Genomic DNA, 20,681 nt, shown 5'->3' with positions numbered 1-20,681 from the left:
TTGTAATGAATAGAAAAATTAACTACTGTATATTGAGCTCTTTTGGTCTATTTAGTTCAGTATTGTCTGTGCTAATTGGAAGTAGCTCTCCAAGGGCTTCGATAACGATTTTGCTAGGCCTGCTACCCTAGGATTTTTTTCACTGAATATGATAGGGATTGGGCCTAGGACTTCATTCATGCAAAGCATATACTCTAGTACTGAGCATCAACCCTCCTACAGACTCCACACTCATGTCCCCCTACCTGAGTATGTATGTATGTATGTATGTATGTATGTATGTATGTATTTATTTATTTATTTATTTATTTATTTATTTATTTATTTATTTATTATGCCTCCATAAGTCCCTCTCTCCTTCAGGATCAACTATGAAAATGGAAGAAGAGAATGAGCAAGTCAAGAGTGAGCAAGTCTAAACACATGCTTGCACTGCTTGTGGACACAATAGGGTTAGGGCAATGTTAAGGCATATTGGCACATTGGCACATTGGGTTAGGGCAATGTTACAGGCATATTGGCACATTTCAGATTGAAGAGCTGGCAATGTGTGTAGATGCTTTTAAGTTAACAGTATGCCTCAAAGGTTTGCTGAAATGATTAAAAGGATAGTGTACCTAGATGGGTGGACTCCTCTCCAAGCTCGCTTTCTAAGTTCAGTTTTTACAAGGTTTCATAGAGAACTCTCAAAAAAGCATGGCCCTTTTGAAGCCTTTTTGAGATATATATTAAAAACATATTCATCTGCATATCTTCAGTCTTCCTCTCTCTAACCCACCTTCCACCTGTTCCAGTCCCCTCAGCTACAATTCAGAGTGGTATCTGTACTTCTCTTGCTGCTGTAGCAGAGCCAGGTAGAGCAAGGGGGGAGGAGCAAGAAAGATACTGACATTTCTTCCTCCCACCATTGCCAGAGCAGCAGCAGGCTAAGCAGGTGCGAAGGTGAGCAGGTAGATTGGTGGGTGGGTGACTGGATGGATGAGAGGACATATTTGGACTATAACCCAACAGAATAACATGGGGGACTGCAATGCTTACCTTGTATTTGAGGTGAGTATTAATGAGTTACCCAAATTCATATTTGGAGGCAAAGACCTATGCACTCAGTGACATCTCCAGCTATACAGAACTTTGCAGTGGCGGTGTGTTTAGCAATGATTGCTTTACATATGATTTTTAAATCTCTTAACGCCCTTAGGGAATGAAAAGAATGCTTCAGATTTTCACATTGCTCGAACACCTCCTCCCCACACCCAATGCCTGTGCTATTGCTTATTTTGAGTTGTGCTCTTAATTTACTTGTTTTTAACAGATCGGATGCTGAAAGTACCACTACCCATCTTGAGGCTTTGAAAAAGCTAGCATTGGCTCTGCAGGAGAGACGATTTGCTCTTGAAGACTTGAAGGATCAGAAGCAGAAAATAACAGAACATCTAAATCTGGATGACAGAGAGTTAGTAAAAGAGCAGACGGGGCACTTTGAGCAGCGCTGGATCCAGCTAGAGGACCTTATCAAGAGGAAAATTCAACTGTCTGTCACCACATTAGAAGAGCTGAGTATGGTGCAGACTAAACTTCAGGAATTAATGGAATGGGCGGAAGAGCAGCAACCTAGCATCTCTGAAGCTCTCAAACACAGTCCACCACCTGAGCTGGCTCAGAACTTCCTCATGGACCATCTCACCATTTGCAGTGAAGTGGAAGCCAAACAACTTGTTTTGAAAGCACTTACAAAGGATGCCAGTAGGGTGATGACTAATTTGGGGCTTAATGAAAGACAGGTGCTCCAGAAATGCCTGTCAGGTGCCGAAAATCACGTGGATTGCCTTAGCGATCTGGTTGGTCAGAGGAGAAAGCACCTGAATAAGGCATTATCTGAAAGGACTCAATTCCTCCTGGCAGCCTTTCAAGCAATGAATCACATTCAACAACATGAGAAAAAGGTAATGTTCTATGAGCACATTTGTTTGCTACCAGAAGATGTAAGCAAACAGATCCGGGTTTGTAAGAGTACACAAGCCAGCCTTAAGGCCTACCAGAGTGAAATATCTGCCCTGTGGTCTCAAGGGAGGACATTGATGAAGGAAACAACAGCGCAAGAGAAGACTGAAGTGTTAGAGAAACTGCAAGAGCTACAGAACATGTATGACACTATTTTGCAGAAATGTAGCCAGCGACTAATAGAACTGGAAAAACATATGGTTTCTAGAAAATATTTCAAGGAAGATTTGGATAAATTATGCCACTGGCTTAAGCAGTCTGATATTGTTTCATTCCCAGAGATCAATTTAATGAACAGCAATTCTGAACTTTATTCCCAACTAGCAAAGTATCACCAAATTCTTGAGCAGTGCTCTGAATATGAAAATCTTCTGTTGACATTGCAAAGAGATGGCCAGGAAATCTTACCATCACTCAATGACATGGACCGTTCTTATCTTGATGAAAAGCTGAATGCCTTGCCTCAACAATTTAGTGTGATTGTTGCTCTGGCTAAGGACAAATTCTGTAAAGTCCAAGAAGCAATCTTGGCCCGTAATGAATATGCATCATTAATTGAATTGACAACAAAGGCTCTGTCTGAATTGGAAGATCAACTAGTGAGCCAACATAAGGCCCCTTTTACCCTCTTAGCCAAAGAAGCTGTGTCACTCCAGCAAGATTACAGAAGCATCCTGGCTGAAGTCATAAACCTTGGTGCTGCAGTTGATGAATTAAACCAGAAGAAGGAAGCATTTCGGAGCACTGGGCAACCATGGCTGCCAGAGGAGATGCTGCTGCTTACCACCTTGTATCACAAACTAAAAAGGCAAATAGAACAGAAAGTAAACCAGTTGGAAGATATGATAGAAGCATATCAAGAACATGAAGAAATGTGTAAGCAACTTGAGATGCAGCTAAATTCTGTAAAAGAGGAACAAGCAAAAGTTAATGAACAAACACTCCCAGCAGAGGAAAAACTGAAAATGTACCATTCCTTGGCTGGCAGTCTGCAGGATGCTGGGATTCTTTTGAAACGCATAGCTGAGCATCTTGAGATGCTTTCCTCCCAGCTTGACCCATCTGTGCATGAAGGAGCAAATCATCAGGTGCGAACTTGGCAGGAGATGCTGAAGACGTTGCAGACTGCCATTGGTGATACTGTGATAGAGTGTGAAAACAGACTGGTGCAAAGCATAGATTTCCAAACTGAAATCTATCGCTCCCTTGATTGGCTGAGGCACGTTAAGGCAGAATTGAATGATCAACTGAGTATTGATTTAAAACTGAACATTATCCAGGAAGAGATCCGTAAAGTTCAGATTCAGCAGGAAGAAGTTCAGTCCAGCCTAAGGATAATGGGAGCACTAAGCAGTAAAGAAAAGGAGAAGTATACAAAGGCCAAAGAACTGGTACCTGCTGACTTGGAAAATAGTCTTGCTGAACTCTCTGAACTTGATGGGGAAGTGAAAGAAGCAATACACAAGCGGCAGGTCAGTGAATCTTGCATTCCTTTAATTTTTTTACCAACATTAAGAAGACAATGAATTAAAGATTTGTATTAGAATAATCAGCATGGCATAATAACCAGGGTTAACCTGCTGAAGCCAGTTTTAGATTTCATGCTGGTAGTATGGCTGTCATTGGCTCAGTTTGCTCCTAATTCTTAGCCAAACTATGGTGATACGTGAACAAGCAAGGATGTGGGCAGCCCTATTTAGGGAAGCTTTTAATATTTGATGAATTATTGTATTTTAATATTTTGTTGGAAGCCACCTAGAGTGGGTGTAGTATAAATAAATCATCACCACCACCACCATCATTATTTTAAGCAAAAAAACGTAGCCACTTTGCTCTTGCGCTGCTCATGCTTCTGTTGTGCTATCCCCATATAAGCCATGGTTTGGCTTAGCATCATATCTGAATGCGGAGTCATGGTGGTTCTACTCAGAACATCAAACTTTGGGTATGTCTTAAGGTTTGTCTGGAACAAGACAAACCATGGCTTAGAGCTGGTTAGATCAGCAGAATCAGAGGAGGAGTGAAGCGGCTGTATTTTTGTTCCTGGTGCCTACACTCCTGGTTTAGGATTACCAGAGAACCAGGCCAACATCACCTTAAACAGCATAGGCAGTGTAAATGCCAATTGTATAAATCAAGAGTTCTGATTCTACACCAAAGGTTTTTTAGTCCACAGCTCCTGAGACTATAGAGGCAAGGCCCTAATCACTCAAAAGATTTTTGTGCCCCAGTATGTATCTAATTTAGAATAGAAGCGATAATAAACCATCACAGTAAGATGGAAAATAGTGTTTATTTTTATATACTTCCGCGTTATTTACATTTGAAAAAAAATTCTCCTACTTTTAAAACTGCAGTCTTTGATCAGATCCTCAAAACTAATTTTACATAACACATCTGCTTCTATACTTAAAAGAGATAAGGCATCCAGCCTGCCTTGTTGCATAGTTGTTCTGTTGGGATTTTTAATATACTTCACCTGAGAAAATGAACGCTCAGCTGAGCAATTTGTGACAATTAATGTTAAAAATCCAGCATAGAGACTTACTCTCTCCTTTTAGTCTGATCTGCCTCATGCTGTGGACATGAGCATAATGCACTCTACTAATAGTCTGGCCATAAACATGAGGCATGTAGGACTTGCTCCATGGGAAACATGCTGTAGGATCATAACTTTGCTTCCTGGGCATCATCAGTGGCTTTTACTAAGAGAAGCTCCCCTTCAATAGACTTTGTGGTAGAGGGGAAATCTGCATAAAATAATGAGCAATAGTGAGACAATTCTAATTTAGATATTTTGTGCAGGAATGTGGGAAACTTGCCCCTTTATTTTGATTGAGTTTCCCACTCCATGATCTTGGAACTTAATAGAAACCCTTCAGAGTCTCTAGTAACGCTTTTACGAGTGCAAATTATATATACACTTGAATGCACTTCCAAATGCAGGTGTTATCTGTTGTATTCAACAAGGCGTGTATTTTGCATTAGTCATCCCTGCTCTTAAACTCCAGTGCAGTTTCCAGATAGATTGGACAAAAGGTGGATCCAACATTGCTGTTCATTTTAGCAGAACTATGTTAAATCAAACCTGCTGGTTATCAGAGCCTCCCTAATTATTATGTTATATAAGTGGGTTTTTTTCTTAATGACCATACATGTCATTTTAATTGTTTGTTTTCAGGATAAATTGAATAAATTATATAGCCTGTGCCAAAGATACTACCAGGTTTCTCAGACTGCTAGTGACTGGCTTGAAGATGCACAGGAATTGCTACAGTTGGCACGAAATGGCCTCGATATGGAGAACTCAGAGGAAAATCTAAAGAACCATATAGATTTTTTTAGCACTGAAAAGCAATTCCGTGTGCATTTGGGAGAACTGCGGACCCTTGTGGTCGACATGGAGCCCTTTATTCAAGTCACAGGGAAAGAGGAGCTGGAGAAGAATGTGAAGGCTTTAGAAGAGAATGGCATGGAATCAGAACAAGAAGCACAATCCCAGAAAGTGCTACTGCAAAGGTACCATTTTCCGTTTTTGAAATGTCAGATAAGATGTCTAGCAGATGGTTGTCACACAAAATGACAAGATAGTTGTTGTCCTCTTTTCAGAAAGGCAGCTGTTGGGAAATGGGAGGATAAATCCATGACTTCTGTTGTTGGCTTGTAAAAGGTAGATGGTGTTTTTTTTCTGCCAGAGTGCTGGTGGTGGTGTACCCTCCCCACTTTCAGATTAGCCCTGCAGTCAACATTTTGAACCAGTCATAGCAGGTTCAGAGACATGCCCATCTTCTCCTGGCTTCTGGAGCAATTCCCATGAAGATATCAATGAGCTGAGCAAGCATCTACCTCCGTTGCTAGTTCTGTTGCTGACTCCTAGGGTTGAACCACTCTTCTATGGATCCGAGCCCCATTTGTGTCTGTGTGTGTGTTGCTTTAGAATTGTTACCGTGTTTCTCTGAAAATAAGTCATACCCTGAAAATAAGCCATAGTGATAGGCAGTTTAACCTTGTAGGTTAAGCTGTACCATACTTAATAATAATAAAAAAATAAGACATCCCCTGAAAATAAGCCACCATGTGTTCTTTTGAGGAAAAATAAATATAAGACGGTGTCTTATTTTTGGAGAAACACAGTATACACTACACGGTTTATAGTATTTTAAAATAAATAAATAAATTTCAAGGGGCTGTTTCTCCAAAAAGAGTAGTAGGCTTGTTTGTTTTTGGTCCATCATAATTTGAATGAATTAAATGCAATTTAAAGACCATGCCTCAAATCATTCACATTTACAATCAGTATTTTGCCTTGCTATGATTATTTCGTAAAACATTTACAGTGCAATCCAGCCAAAGTTAAGCACTGCAGATTTTAATTGCCATTGATTCCAAATAACTATACATGCCATTGCCTACTCAGAAATAAGTTTCATTGTTTGATTTGTTTTCAAGTTGTGCTTCTGAGTGGCAAGAGTATCAAGTGGCAAGGCAGCAAGTTATTGACCTGATGAATGAATCTGAGAAGAAATTATCTGAATTTTCCGTAGCTAAAGCAACTTCCAGTCTTGAAGCAGATGAAAAATTAATATCACATAAGGTAAAGCTTCTGAATTATGTCAGGTCACATCTTCTCCACTGAAACCACAGGCCTTAATTTAACACAATCTGTTTCAGCTATGCTACACACTTAATGAAGCATAAGATATGCTAGATATTTTTAAATTATTTTCTTAAGATACCCCCCAAAAAACCCATTCTCTTTGCTTCCTCAGTCACTGGTGTCTGTAGTGAACTCTTTTCATGGGAAGGTCACTTCATTGGAGGAGAAGGCATGCCGCCTAGAGAAAATAGGCAATGATGCCAGCAAGGCAACCATAAGTAGGTCCATGACAACCGTTTGGCAGCGGTGGACAAGGCTCCGAAGTGTTGCCCAAGAGCAGGAGAGGATTTTGGAAGAATCAATGCAGAAATGGAATGTATTTAACAATAAGGTATAAGGATCAAGGCTATTTGGTATCTCTAACTATTCACTATTAGCCATTCGGTGCAAGTATATTTTGCATTTGTAATGTCAATATTCAAATATTAAAATGAAGAGTTATAGGAAAAGAATATTTTGCATATACTTGGAAATAAATACCACTTAAGAAGGTGGGTTTTGCTGAAAACAAAGAATTTCTCATTGGATTAACTGCATATCTTACAGTGATGTGATGAAGCAAGCTAATCAATATTGCGGATGTATGCACAGGGTAGCTGTGTGTGGTGCCAGGAGCAAGCCATAAAATATGATGAACACAATCTAAGTTGGATAAATAGATCACAACTTATTGATTACATAACAGGTTTGGCATAGGCATTGGGCAGGTACCCACGTGTTCAACCAGCCTAGCTACAGATTGATGAGGCTCATCACAGCATGAGCCAATTATGGCAAACCTCCTTTGGCCACTGGTAAGGGGTGCCATGGCTTGTCAGTTAGGCTTCAAGAGAGAAATCTGCCCTCCAATACCCCTTAAGGGGATCTCCTGTGTCTCCAGGCTACCCCGCTCCTGTATCTCCAGGCTACCCCGCTCCTTCACCTTCTAAGAATCCAGCCCAATGCCTCTTCTGCCGTAGGAAAGTAGGAAAGAACCAGTAATCTGAAAGAGAGCACAAAGGCATGGGAAGATCAGTGAAAGTGATGGAGAAGGCCAGGCGGGTCCTCCTTTTATGCTTCTGGAGTGGACTAGACTCCTGAGGTCTTCTCTCTGATCCACCCCAGAAGCTCTTCCCCTTGGGAGCCCAGCAATGAAACTGACTGGCTCCCTGCACCACATGGGCATAGCCAGGACTTTTGTTGGAGAGGGCAGAACCGACGTGATTGGTCAGTTAGTTAAGTATTTCTATTGTTTTATTTAATCGGGGGGGGGGGGCACGCCCATGTTGCAGTACTTGAGACCCAGCTGTGAAGTACTTCCTGGGCAGAAGCTCCCTGAAGCCTCCTGCCTTTTCTCCCACAGCCACACAGGGCCACAGCCACAGCCCCTGATGAACTGGGAACAGGTGGGAGGGAGTATTATCAGCTGCAGAACAAGCTAGGAAGCATTGAGAGAGCTGTGCTACTTAGATCTTAAGTTTGTGTCCAGTGGTGCTTACAAGACACGTTTTAGTAAGCATGTTATTAACAAAATCAAACATACTATAACCTAAGTACAGAAGTACAATTGTGAATAGCAAACTATTTTTTTTAAAAAAATTACCATTATGTGAAAGCTTAATTATAAACAACTGTAAAATATATGGGGAAGCAATTCAGAGCCTTTAAAATGGTTGTAAATTATTATGACTGACGAGTTTATGGAAATGTTTTTTTTATTGTGTGTGTGTTTTTAAATATATATATATCATCATTAGATGAAAAAAGCAACAGAAACTCTTGATCAGTTGCAAGATCGCATACCAGAAAGTTCAGTAGAAAAGGCCTCAAAGAATGAACTTGTGGATCTTCTGGATTATCACAGTAATTTCATTCTGGAACTTGAACAACAATTGTCATCTGTGGGTCTGCTGAAGCAACAAGCTTTTAGCATGCTCCGGGACGTAGAAATAGCCTCTGGTTCCCAAGAGCAAATGCCTATCATGCAAGAAATCAAAGCAATGCAAGACAGATGCCAGAAGTAAGAAAAAGCTATTTTAAACTGTAAATATTGGCTATGATCCATAATTGTATATATTCTGTGAATTTCTCACTGTTGAATATAATACTTGTATAGTTTAAAGTACACAATATTGGTTTCTATCAACATAGGATAGGCGATAACTTAAACTTGCTGATTTAATTAATTATAACAGCCATAATAATAACATTTATATTCCATTTAAAATATAAATGGCAAATTTAATAAATAATAGAATGTGTCCACTAATGTACTCCAAGGTTTTGACAAATGTATGGAGAGGTGTGCTACTCAGTTCTTTAAAATGTTGTTTGTATTTTTAAGCATGCAACAAAAGGTGAAAAGAAGTGGGAAAGTGGTTAAACAAGAACTTAAAGAGCGTGAAGAAGTTGAAAAAGAGATTAATAAAGTGAAGTCTTGGATTCAGGAAGCCAGAGAATATTTATTAAATCCTACAATTGAGATAGATCCTCAGCTTGAGGAATTGCAGGTATGTCAGAATTGCACACAGTGCCAGTGTGTTTCTGTAGATTTGAGAATTTCTGTAGAGATTGGTTGTGGTGCCCTGTGCAAATTTTAGAATGTACCACATGATTCTTTGCAGCAAACTGAGGTTCCACAGCAGACAGACATGAGAAAATTCAGTTTTAAAAGGATTCCTTTAGGATATGAAGCGTGATTTAGTGAAATCCTATAGCTAAAGTATTTCTCACAGATTCCTTTCAAAAACCTTTTTTAAAACTTCCAATAAAGGGAATCCCAAAATTTACCTGCTCTAATTATACATATACAGTAATGGATTGTGAAATACAATATTTGTCAAGTGTCTCATTAAAAAAAATGGGGGCAGAGCGGGCCGGTGTACCTTTTAAATTATCTCCATTTACCGTGCTAAACAAATGCTACTTATATGCTTATAGCATTTGAGTAACAACTCGAAACCAGCTTTATGTTTCTTTGCATTTGTCTACCATATTTCTGGTTTCATAATTGTGGCTGAATCCAACATGGAAGCCACTGCCAGAAATAGAGATAAGGCAGTGGATGGATTACAAAGTTTGGCAGGCCAGGTGTTAGTGAAAAGCACACAAGAGTAGCACAGCATCAAGATTTGTTGACAAGGCACAGTACAAACTGTAAGCAAGACAAAGGGTGGCCAGCTGGTTTAGAGAGCAGGGTGACCTGGAATGAAATACTCCTGCACAGTGAGGCTCTGCTTTGGATAAGGTTAAAGAGAAATTCAGCATTGTGCTAAGCTGATCGTTCAGTCAGTGCAAGCATTTCAGCCCTCCAGATGGAACATATGCCCCTCTCTTCACCACAACAGCACTGGTCTGGAGATTCTCTCACCCATCCACTAAGCCAATGGGGGTGTTGCAGGGGGAAATCCCCATTGCAAGTGTGCAGGGCTTCTGCCAGTGTATGTGCTGTGGCTGGATGGTTGCCAAATGCCGCTAAGACTGAGGTGTGCAAAAGCAGGATGCCTGAGGTTGATGAAGTTTCCAAACAACCATCATTCAGAGAGGATATTAGAGAGGAAGCAATATTGGCAACAGGCTAAAAGAAGTGCAGTCATTTGCAGTTCTTACTATCCTACTTCCCAAGAAATACCATATGAGTAAGATTAATACACTGATCACTGAGCTGGTCTCACTCATTATCATTGTTCTGGAAGTAACAGGACTCCAGTGATGCAGAAGTATTCAGGTCAAGGTTGCATGCTGTGGGCATACAAAAGGGTTCAGCATTATCTTAGATGATATCTATTGTCAAAATAGACACACTGAGGTGGGTAAGATTTGTCATATTGGAGATAAGTTTCAGAGGACACCACTCATTATTTTGTAACCGTATGAAATGTGAAGCTCTAAAACCTATCACTTTCCCCCCACTCTTTTGGCAATATTTTCTCTTTCCTGGTAGTCTCTCCTCAATGAAGCAACTATTCACCGCCAGGCTGTTGAGAAAATGGCTGAACAACAGCAGAACAAATATTTGGGACTTTATACCATTTTACCTTCAGAGCTTTCTCTTCATTTAGCAGAAGTTGGATTAGCACTTGTAAATATACATGAACAGGTAAAATACTTGAAGTGAGTACTATCGATTCTGTAAATGGAGTCATGTAATAGCAGAATGATAAGTAAAACCACACATGCACTCATGTACAATCCCAACCCCACAAAATGGGTGTAATTCCTCCCCCCATACAGCCGTGGATATAGAAATGGGTCTTGGTAGAGATCATTAAAGCATTTTTCCCTGTCCCACCTTGGTTGGTCCTCAGCACTACAGTACAGCAACCATTTCTTGCAGCAGGAGCCTATCTGGGCTTTCCCATATATACATCCAACTGTGCCTTCTTTTCAAGGGATCTGAATGCAGTTTACTTAGTGCACACATACATTTGGCCAAGAGGCCAACTGGGGAGACAGAAGGAGTGAAGAAGTCTCAGTTGAGCCCTATGTCAAACTCCTCACTTACATACAGCGAGACAGAAGCATGCTCTTGTCCCAGTTTTCTATTGGAGAGATACTTGGCTGCAAAAGTTCATGTAAAAAAATTACTGTTAGAGTCTGTTAAGTTGCCACAACTTTCTTGCATTTGTATAAGGAAATGCAAAACTACATACATAAGCATACAATTTTGTGGTCACACTGATTCTCTATAATTGATGTATGTTTAGTTGCTCTCTTTTTTAACTTTGGTTTTTTGGCAGATTCAAGCCAAAGAAAAAGAAGCTCAGCAGAGCAAAGCATTGAATCAAGAATTTGATCAAAAGATTCAAGGGATTGCAAAAGAGCTTGATTCAATTCTATTTAAACTGAAGGAGAAGACAAATAACATAACACAAGCCAAAATGGATCAAAGGGTAAATAAGATTCTACTTTGTACAGAATCACTCCCTATTTAAGAATCCTGTAGAATCAAAAATTTACCCCCCCCCAAAAAAAAACCTATATCAGGGATAGCCAACTTAGTGCCCTCAAGTTGTTCAACTGAAAGTCCCATTGGCTATGCTGGCTGAGACTGATGGGAGCTGGAATCCAACAACATGTAGAGGACACAATTTGGACTCTCCTGTACTGTGTTATGAAGCCTGGAGCATAGAGAGAGACGGATTATAATGAAAGCGGGAAGATATCACCCTTTGGTATCGTATGTGAAAGCTTTTAAGACTGCATTTGACTAATGGCTGGTTCATGTATGTGTGTGTATCAAATTATTTCTTGTAAGCTGATGGAGCAGCAGAAAGTATAATTTTTCTTTGAGGATCCTGCAAATGAATGATTTCTCTGCTCTCTGATGATCGATTTATTCACACATAGAAATCATTAGTTGATGCTAGTCATTTTTGAAGTGTGAAAGCAAAAGATGGCTTGAGAATGGCAGACATAATTGCCATCTTCACACATAAGGATAAGCCAAACTTTCTGGTTTATCATGTTTTAATGCAAATGAGCTGCATGCTGCTGCAAACTGCCTAGTTGCTTCCACTTTGCTTCTCTCCAGGCATGAGTGGGATAAACCAACCAGGAAGCTTGATTCCCCCATTATGTCTAAAGCTCATTACTCTCTAACAAATAACAATGAGTAAACCAAATACTCATGGCTTAAGGTTGGCTAGCAAGATGGCTGGTTAAGATGCAACAACCTTGATCCATGGTTTGGATATTGCAGCCAAACATTACTCCCACCAAAGGAGGAATAAAATGAGAGTAATTGCAGTAGCATGCTACTTGTTCATGCTAAACCACGATACGCCAAAATTCTGGCATATCATTCTGTGCAAATGTGATCAATATTATTGTCTTTATGCCATTCTTTAAAAAGAGAGATATAAATGTTTCTTACTTTTAAATCAATAGAGAAAATGTATAGATATCCCCCATTTGTGTCACATACATCTAATCCTACAAATTGTCGGGCTGACTATATATAGGATTGGGAACTTCTCACTTTTAGATGTACGACTCCAGGGTATGGCCAGTGATTTCTCTCTCTCTCTCTCTCTCTCTCTCTCTCTCTCTCTCTCTCTCTCTGTGTGTGTGTGTGTGTGTGTTTATGTCCATACTCTTACCTTAGTGCTTAGTATAACAATAATAACTCCTTTTGTGTGTGTGGGAGGAAAATTACCAGCCACTCCAAAGAAACTGAGCTGGAAGCTATAGGAGAGAAATCTGCACATCCTTCCCATTCCATACAAAAAAAATGCTGAGAATTGTGTAACAATACTCGCAAGACTTTGAAAGGAAACAATCTGTCCACTTTTCTCTCTTTCATTCAGTCTTTTCCCTTTTTTTGGCAAGTAATGCAGTTTCTTCTCCCTCCAGCTACTGGGTGAAGAATTGGACAGCTGCAACATAAAGCTGATGGAACTCGATGCAGCTGTTCAGGACTTTGCAGAGCAGAATCCTCAACTGGCTAAGCACCTGGCTGGCAAGATAAGCCAGCTGACTGCTCTCCACCAGCAAACTATTAGGCAGGCTGAGTACAGGGCATCAAAGCTGAGCCAGGTACTGTATAGTATTACGTTAACTTAATACAATTTCAAATATTGTTGAGATGTTGTTCAAGTATTGTTGAAACAGATAATAGCAGGATAGGCTGAAGGGCTCTTAATACACCATGGGAGCACGTAGAACATGGTACTGTGCACAGAATTCAGTTTCCAGGGGATTTCACGTTTGTTTGTCGTCATCGTCGTCGTCGTCCCCTTAAAGTCTCCTGCCCTCTAAACTGCGAAGATAGACATTGTCTGCTGGAAATTTCAGAAGCCAAAGTGAAATTTCCAGTAGGTTAAGTTGAGGCTGCCAGCTCCTTGCATAGTTCCTTGCCCCGAAGCAATGACTAGCAAAACCAGAATACAGAAAAAATTGTGCAAAAATATGCAAGTATTTTTAGTTTGTATATTTGGGTCATTTTGCAGAGTTCAGATTTTCTTGGCATCAATTTTGCTTTTGATTTTAATTTGCAGAATACACCCTACTGTGGCCACATGGTAGAAGGGATGAAAGTGGAAATTATGTTTATCTCTAGATATTAATGTATTTAAGATTTTTAAAGATTTTTAGACTTCTTTTTTTTAAAAAAAACACAGCTTTACAACACAATCTGTCTGTACAGAAGTAAGCCCCCCCCCCTCTTTTTTTCTTTTTCTTTGATGCCTACTCTGGTAAATATGCATAGGATGGCAGTCTTAGTGGGCCTCTTAAAATCCAGTAAGTTCAAAGGGCTTTTCAGAAAGTACAGCAAGGCTGAAAGCTGCATAAAGCCCTTATGACTCACTTTTATCCACTAGAGGCCCTCAGCCAGGGGACACGTGTTTCCTGTTACTCTGTGGCCTCTTGAGCTTAAACCAATTGCCAATGCATGTGATATATTGCATGCTAATGTTACTGATTGACCAACAGTAGTTTCTAATGGTTTAAAATAATGCTAAATGTTCAATATACTAGATGTCCAGAAAAGTACATTGTATCTTGGAAAAAGAAACAACTGTCTGATATATTTCTGTGTAGGGCAATATATTGCTCGCCCTTAAGAGGGATTGGTCCTTTGCTTGTAGTCTGTGTGAGTACTCACAAAACATAGTTAAGTCAATAGAGGAAGAGGTGTTGTAGATCAGGTAAGCAAGCAGTGCAGTCATTTGTGATAGAGCCAATCCTTGACATCAATACATCATAATTCTTCCATGTAAAAAATTTAAAATACAGTAGCTGCATCTGCATAAGAAGTAAGCATAATAAGCATATGGCAAATGTACCAATTTTAATGCAATCAGCACATTAGAACAGTAATCGAGAAATGTAAATGTTAAGAAACTAGAAGAATGGAAGTAATGAAAATTGCTAGGTAAATAAAGTGATAACATTTCAGAAACCAAAAGTATTTTTGTACGCAAGACTGTGCTTTGGATTTATTGAAGTAGATTTTACTTGTCTTTTCAGGCAATTTCACACTTAGAAGAATATAATGAGATGCTAGAATTCATATTGAAATGGATTGAAAAAGCTAAAATCCTAACACATGGTAGCATTACATGGAATTCTGCCGTTCAGCTTCGTGATCAATTTTTGACTCATCAGGTGATTATAGCAAAAACATTTTTCAGATAATAGATGACGACACAAATTGTTGCACCAAAGATAGTTGCTACCTCTGAACTATAATACCATTGGGTTATCAAATGAAAATTATGAAGCCTGTGCTGTTTTCTGATATATAATATCAGAATATATACATGATATATAATGCTGGAAGCCAGGTCTACCACAAATAATATACAGTATATAAAAATAAGTTGAAGTAGCAGATCAAACAACATGCGTTCCTGCCCCACTGATGCTCAAATGAAAATGTTTTTATTGTGCTATGCTGTTGGCATAAGAAAGTACCCTGCCTCCCATTTGTTGCCAGTAAGCATTTCTTTCCTTATTTGGTTTTGACAGGTTGTCACAGAGGTTTCTGTACTAATTGGGGTTGTTGTTGTTGTACAAAGTGTATTTGGATGTCTCTAATCACATGCTAATGAGGTTGAGTTTTTGTACCTTCAATATTGCATCAGAGGATGTGTATAATAGAATTATGTGAGGCACACAAGGCCCTGTCCAGACTAATACAATCTACTCCTGGCTCCATAAAGTATTGGTGTTGATGAATAGCTCATTGCTAGAGGAATGAGTGCTGAATTTTCCTGTCTCAGTCTAGCAAGCTATAAAAGTGAGACAACTACTTTATACTTCATGCTTCAAGTACTGCAGGTAGTCATCATGTGATAAGTTTTCCATTAACTACATGGCTTAATGAAACTGCTGCCTAGTAGGTTCTCATAATTTACTACATAGTTTTAGAAATACCAAAAAATTTCAGCTGCCCACTTCATTTTGTTAAGATAAAGAGACTTGGTGCAATAGTTCTCCATAGGTTATTAGGGCAGGGGGGACAATTCTGGACAATTCTGGTGGAGTAATAGGCCTGGGAAGAGTTCCCTTTGGTATCTTTTCAGAGGAATGGATGATGATAGACCATAAAAGCAGTGAGGCAGTTGTATAAATGATAGTTTCTAGAAACTTGCTTGATCTTTATTTCCCCGTGGGTGCCTCCTGAATCCTGGCAGGAGTCAGAGAGGAGTTCTTAGATACCTGTATTCTTAGTAAAATCCTTGTGATGTCATATGCCTTCGTTCTGAGGTCTGATGCAAGCCACTATTCAAACATATGATTGGGGGAGGGGGGTAACATTATGAAGTCTGAGTGCTGGCACAATATGGTTGAACGTAAACATTAGCCTATCATTTTTTAAATCATAATCTGAATATTGAAACAAATTCTGTCACTACTCCCACCTAGGCCATGCTGGAAGAATCTGGTGAGATCCACGGAGACCTTGAAGCCATGACTGAGAAGATAGACTATCTGGCAAGTGTGTATTCAACCAAAGGGATGTCTCAGCAAGTATCAGAGCTTGGGCGGCAGACTGAGGAGTTGCAGCAAGTGATCAAACAGCGACTGCAGAATGTTCAGGATGCAGCCAAGGTATTTGGAGTGCCCTTCATATCTAGCTGACAGTTGAAGGTCTGCTTTATGACAGCACAAGGCTAATATAAAACATCTTGTTGTGATTATTCCTTAGTAATGTTTGTTGTAATCTTACTGTATTGGCCCAAATATAAGCCACACTTCCCCCAAAAAATTCCAATTGTGAGAAGTTAAAGTGCGGCTTATCTTCACGACCTTATGGTATTGCTGCTGAAACAGTGCTCACAAGGGCCGTCGGGGGTGTGGGATAATGGTGCCCGTTCCAAGCCTCCCCCGAGCTGCCAAAGGGGGGGGGGGAGGCCACCGGCAAATCAGCACAGCTCCCCCCCAGGTAGCAGCCTGGGAGCGCAGGGCAATGGCGCGCAGCCCGCCTGCTGCTCCCAAGCCTCCCCCGGCGCCTGCTTGGGGAGGTAGTGCCAGGAAGTGGTAGTACTGGGAGGCGGGCACATACCGTAGTGCAAAGTGCGCTTGGAATCGAGCACCGGTTTGGGGAGCAGGGCACCAAGCACCGGCCACCCCCCATTCAGGGCGGTAGAGCCAGAAGGTGGGCCACACCCACAAATAAGCCTTGAATTTTAAAGGCCCGGTTTATTTGTGGGTGGGGTGCAGCTTATATTCGGGCCAATACGGTAATCTTAACTTTTTGTAAGACACCCTGCTTAAACACATAAATTATACTTAGGGGGCTAAATAAATAAACAAACTGCATTTCTAGGGCACAATGCCCGGGACAGTTCTCCTATGCAAGCCACATTGAAATGGATGGAAGGTTGTAGAGGCGGCAACCGTTTCAGGCGTGTCCATTTGATGTGTGATTGTCGACGTGCAGGTCCTTTTGGAATGGGGGAAGAGGGCACTTATACACATTCTGCTGAAGTGTGCAGGGGCCAGGAATGGAACCCAATATGAAATGGTTGCCACCTGTAGAAGACGAGGAACTATAATATGCCAGAAAATGCATATGATATGTATTCAATTTTCCAGAGGCTTGAAGATCCCTTAAAATGACACCACTGACTTGTGTTTCTTAATACAAGTTTAATGTGGTTTGTGTTTTTCCTAGTTTTTCTATTTATTTTTCCAGGATATGAAGAAATTCGAAACTGAGGTAAAGGCTCTTCAAACAGCTTTAGAACAAGCCCAGGCAACTCTGACATCTTCAGAGATCAGCCGTTTGAGTCTGAAGGAACAACTTTCTCACCGACAGGTTAGACTGATTATAAGATAATTTTTGCAAAAGAAGAGCAGCAAAGTATTAGTTTAGATGGAAATTTATTTACATTGACTGAAGTGTCTAAGTTCTGTTTGGGGTCTGCTTTGAGGTGGGATGGTAACCCATTTCATGCACTCTACTTCTGTTTTTGTAGGTGTGGGAAATGTTAAATTATTTGAACAATAGTACTTGCAAAAAATTGTCCATTCAGAACATATAAATTACTTGGCCTATGAATTCATCCTTCTCTAGCATCCACTGTTAGTCTCTTCCTAAGGACAAATCCTCTTTCATTGTTGATGGCACTGATTTTGTTACGGTGTTATAAAACCCCCAAGAACTGATCTAAATATAAATTGCTCAGATTCTTTTCCTACATAGCTCAATCAAATCCAAAAGGTAATATGGAATATTTTCAGCTATAGATGGCAATTTTGTGCTAATGCTTTTAGTTGTATAACTGATTTTTTAAAGTGTGAAAATGTAGTAGAGAATGTTTTTCAACATGTCCAACCAATAAATCATTTAACACACATTTTGAGATTATTGTTGAGCTCACTTTAGTAAAAGGCTGTTGAGGTCAATGGAGGCATGAGAGGTTGTATTTTTTAATTGCACTCATGTTATTTCTAGCATCTGCTTTCTGAAATGGAGTCACTGAAGCCAAAGGTTCATGCAGTGCAGGTCTGCCAGAGTGCTTTGCGGATTCCTGAAGAAGTGGTCACCATGCTACCGATATGTCACACTGCCCTCAGGCTGCAAGAGGATGCTAGCCATCTACAGCACACTGCCATTCAGCAGTACAACATAATGCAGGCAAGTATAAATTGAATGTGAGAAGAGGTGGTAATATCACAGTTTGGAGTAAATGTCATTTTTTCTTAAGAGCTTTCTTAACAACATAAAGATAAATATGTGTTTTGAATTTCTATATTCATTGCTAGTTTAAGAATATTTACATACAGATATATACAGGCAGCAACCATTTTCTGCAGAGGTTCCATTCTTGGCCTCTAACATGTGCCGGCTGAACACACATCAGTGTGCCCTGCCCCCATCCTGCCCCCATCCTGCCCCCATCCTGCCCTCTTTCCGGTCCAAAAGGACCCGCACATCGGCAATCGCATGCCTAAAATGCCTAAAATGGGCATGCCTAAAATGGTTGTTGTCTGTATTATTCAGAAGAAAGTATACATTATCTCCCAGAAGTTACAAACTAAAAATACTGAACCACTCATTTTTCACATGATAAACAACCTGGAATGAAATTTAGACCTCTGGTTTATCAGTGATCTGCATCCCTTCCCCCAGTAATTATGTTATAACCCTACAACAAACATTTGGAACAAAATTAATTACTAATTGTAAGTCAGATTTAAAGTGTGTAAGTTTTAAAGAAAGCATTTAGTAGTAAAAATGTTAATGGCGTCTTAATTGCACTTCAAATATCTAGCTTTTTATAGCATTTATAGTCCTAAAGAGAATGATACACAATAGGTGTTTTATTTTATAGCATTTATAGTCCTAAAGAGAATGATACACAATAGGTGTTTTATTTTCTGGTATGCTTTCACTGTATTCCCCCTGGCCCTGGCATATTTCCTCTCTAGGAAGCAGTAGTACAGTATGAGCAATATGAACAAGAGATGAAACATTTACAGCAACTAATAGAGAGAGCTCATCGTGAGATCCAGGACAAGCCCATATCAACAAGCAACATTCAAGAATTGCAAGCCCAGATTTCATGCCATGAGGTAATGTACCTAAGATTAATCTATAACTCATTTGCGCTTCCTGAAACTTCAATATCCATTTCCTTTCCCATTTGCCAGAATGTTAACCCTGACATTTTTGTCTCTTCTGACTCATAGTGCAAAGGAAGAGAAATATTTATCAACCCCCTTTTTTGCTTCTCCCTCTCCACCACAGTAGCTATTTCCCATTGAAGAGACTATACCAAAGAGGCTTTCCAATTGCTCCCACTCCCATTTTATATGGATGCACTGCCAACTGTACAACTTATATATGCAGCTTTGGGAGGCATATCCCAGTGTCTGTAGGCAATCATTTTAAAACCTTGAGCTTCATTGTAGAAGAGCCAAACTGGACTTGGATGTGGCTTATCCAAATATGCCATTGGACTTGGATGTGGCTGTTCATAGGTGTGAAGTGTAAAGTTTAATATTGCAAGATCTGAGTCTCTCGAATATGGTTTGTGTTGAACAATTAAGACATACACTTATTTTTCTTAAATTTAACAAAGTACATAAATGTCTTCAAGGTGAAAACAGATCCCCTCGCCTTGTTACAAAGTAAAAATAAAACCAAACACTTATATCACAGCTTTTGTGCACCGGAGACCTATGGTGGCTAGTAATAACATACCATTAAAACAGCAGCATGAGAATCAACATACTGTATCAGCCTTCTCTTGTTAGAGAAGATTATCTCTTTGTGTATGCTCCTCCCAAGCCACAGGGCTGGTCCACCAGTGAGGCAGTTGCCTTGGGGCAGCAGATGTGGCCTGCAAGGAGCATGCCAGTTGCCTCCTCTGCTGTGTGGCAACCCATCACTGCCCACTCCTTGCTGACCTTCCCTGACACCAGCAAATGTTAATTTACATGAGTTAATTGGCTAAAAACCTCAAAGCAGAAATGGAATATACTTCCTGGTGTCTGATTTCAACTTTGGTGCCTGAACCCAGCTGTGCTATCCCATGCTTCATTATCACGTCATATGAGTCACATACCTCTGTCTATTCCTGTTTGGATCTTATTCCTATCAGCCACCCTTTGGCTTAATTCCATTGCTGATTTATTCATGCAAGAACTGAATATGCAAAAAGAATAATCACCACATCCTGTTGGGAGGCAAAGATGTGCAGGCTGTTAAGCATTCTGCATTGATTCCTTGTCTCACAGGTGGGGGAAAAAGAGCCATTAAAAACCCGAGTGACAGGTTTCATGATACTGGTTATCTCACTGGGAAATTACTCCAGCCCTTAGGCTTTCATTCAGGTTAAGCTTTGCAGGAGTTTCATTTATGCTTAATTCATTTGCTCTGAGCAGTCAGACTGTAAAAACATGTTTGGGACCAACGGCTTGAGATAACTTTGTTCCAACTTTTGAAAACAGTCTAACATTCCTCCTGCTTTTTTTTTAGGACTAAAAACTAAGCAAACATCATATGAAATCAGAAATGCTGTTTTGAAAGGAAAGAAATAGTTAGGGTTGACCATGTGTCCTACTTTAAGTAACTTTAAATAAGACA

At 40.0% G+C, this 20,681-nt stretch overlaps 1 protein-coding gene across 10 annotated transcripts in view; it reads left to right on the top strand.

Annotated features, from left to right (window-relative positions):
- SYNE1 (spectrin repeat containing nuclear envelope protein 1) overlaps window positions 1-20,681 on the top strand; it is a 293,499-nt gene that overhangs the window by 168,221 nt on the left and 104,597 nt on the right. For all 10 annotated transcript variants that reach the window (XM_060272764.1, XM_060272762.1, XM_060272760.1 and 7 more), the window contains 14 exons: window positions 1,313-3,473; window positions 5,183-5,520; window positions 6,451-6,595; window positions 6,771-6,989; window positions 8,395-8,657; window positions 8,982-9,147; window positions 10,581-10,736; window positions 11,377-11,529; window positions 12,992-13,174; window positions 14,609-14,746; window positions 16,010-16,195; window positions 17,283-17,405; window positions 18,045-18,227; window positions 19,022-19,165. In XM_060272764.1, coding sequence (XP_060128747.1) covers window positions 1,313-3,473; window positions 5,183-5,520; window positions 6,451-6,595; window positions 6,771-6,989; window positions 8,395-8,657; window positions 8,982-9,147; window positions 10,581-10,736; window positions 11,377-11,529; window positions 12,992-13,174; window positions 14,609-14,746; window positions 16,010-16,195; window positions 17,283-17,405; window positions 18,045-18,227; window positions 19,022-19,165 — 4,558 coding nt within the window. The remainder of the gene's footprint in view (window positions 1-1,312; window positions 3,474-5,182; window positions 5,521-6,450; window positions 6,596-6,770; window positions 6,990-8,394; window positions 8,658-8,981; window positions 9,148-10,580; window positions 10,737-11,376; window positions 11,530-12,991; window positions 13,175-14,608; window positions 14,747-16,009; window positions 16,196-17,282; window positions 17,406-18,044; window positions 18,228-19,021; window positions 19,166-20,681) is intronic.

The sequence above is a fragment of the Zootoca vivipara genome, chromosome 3 (genome assembly GCF_963506605.1).
Source record: "Zootoca vivipara chromosome 3, rZooViv1.1, whole genome shotgun sequence".
Classification (NCBI taxonomy): domain Eukaryota; kingdom Metazoa; phylum Chordata; class Lepidosauria; order Squamata; family Lacertidae; genus Zootoca; species Zootoca vivipara.
Note: the sequence above shows the minus strand (reverse complement) of the source record. Positions and strands in the feature narration are given on the sequence as shown.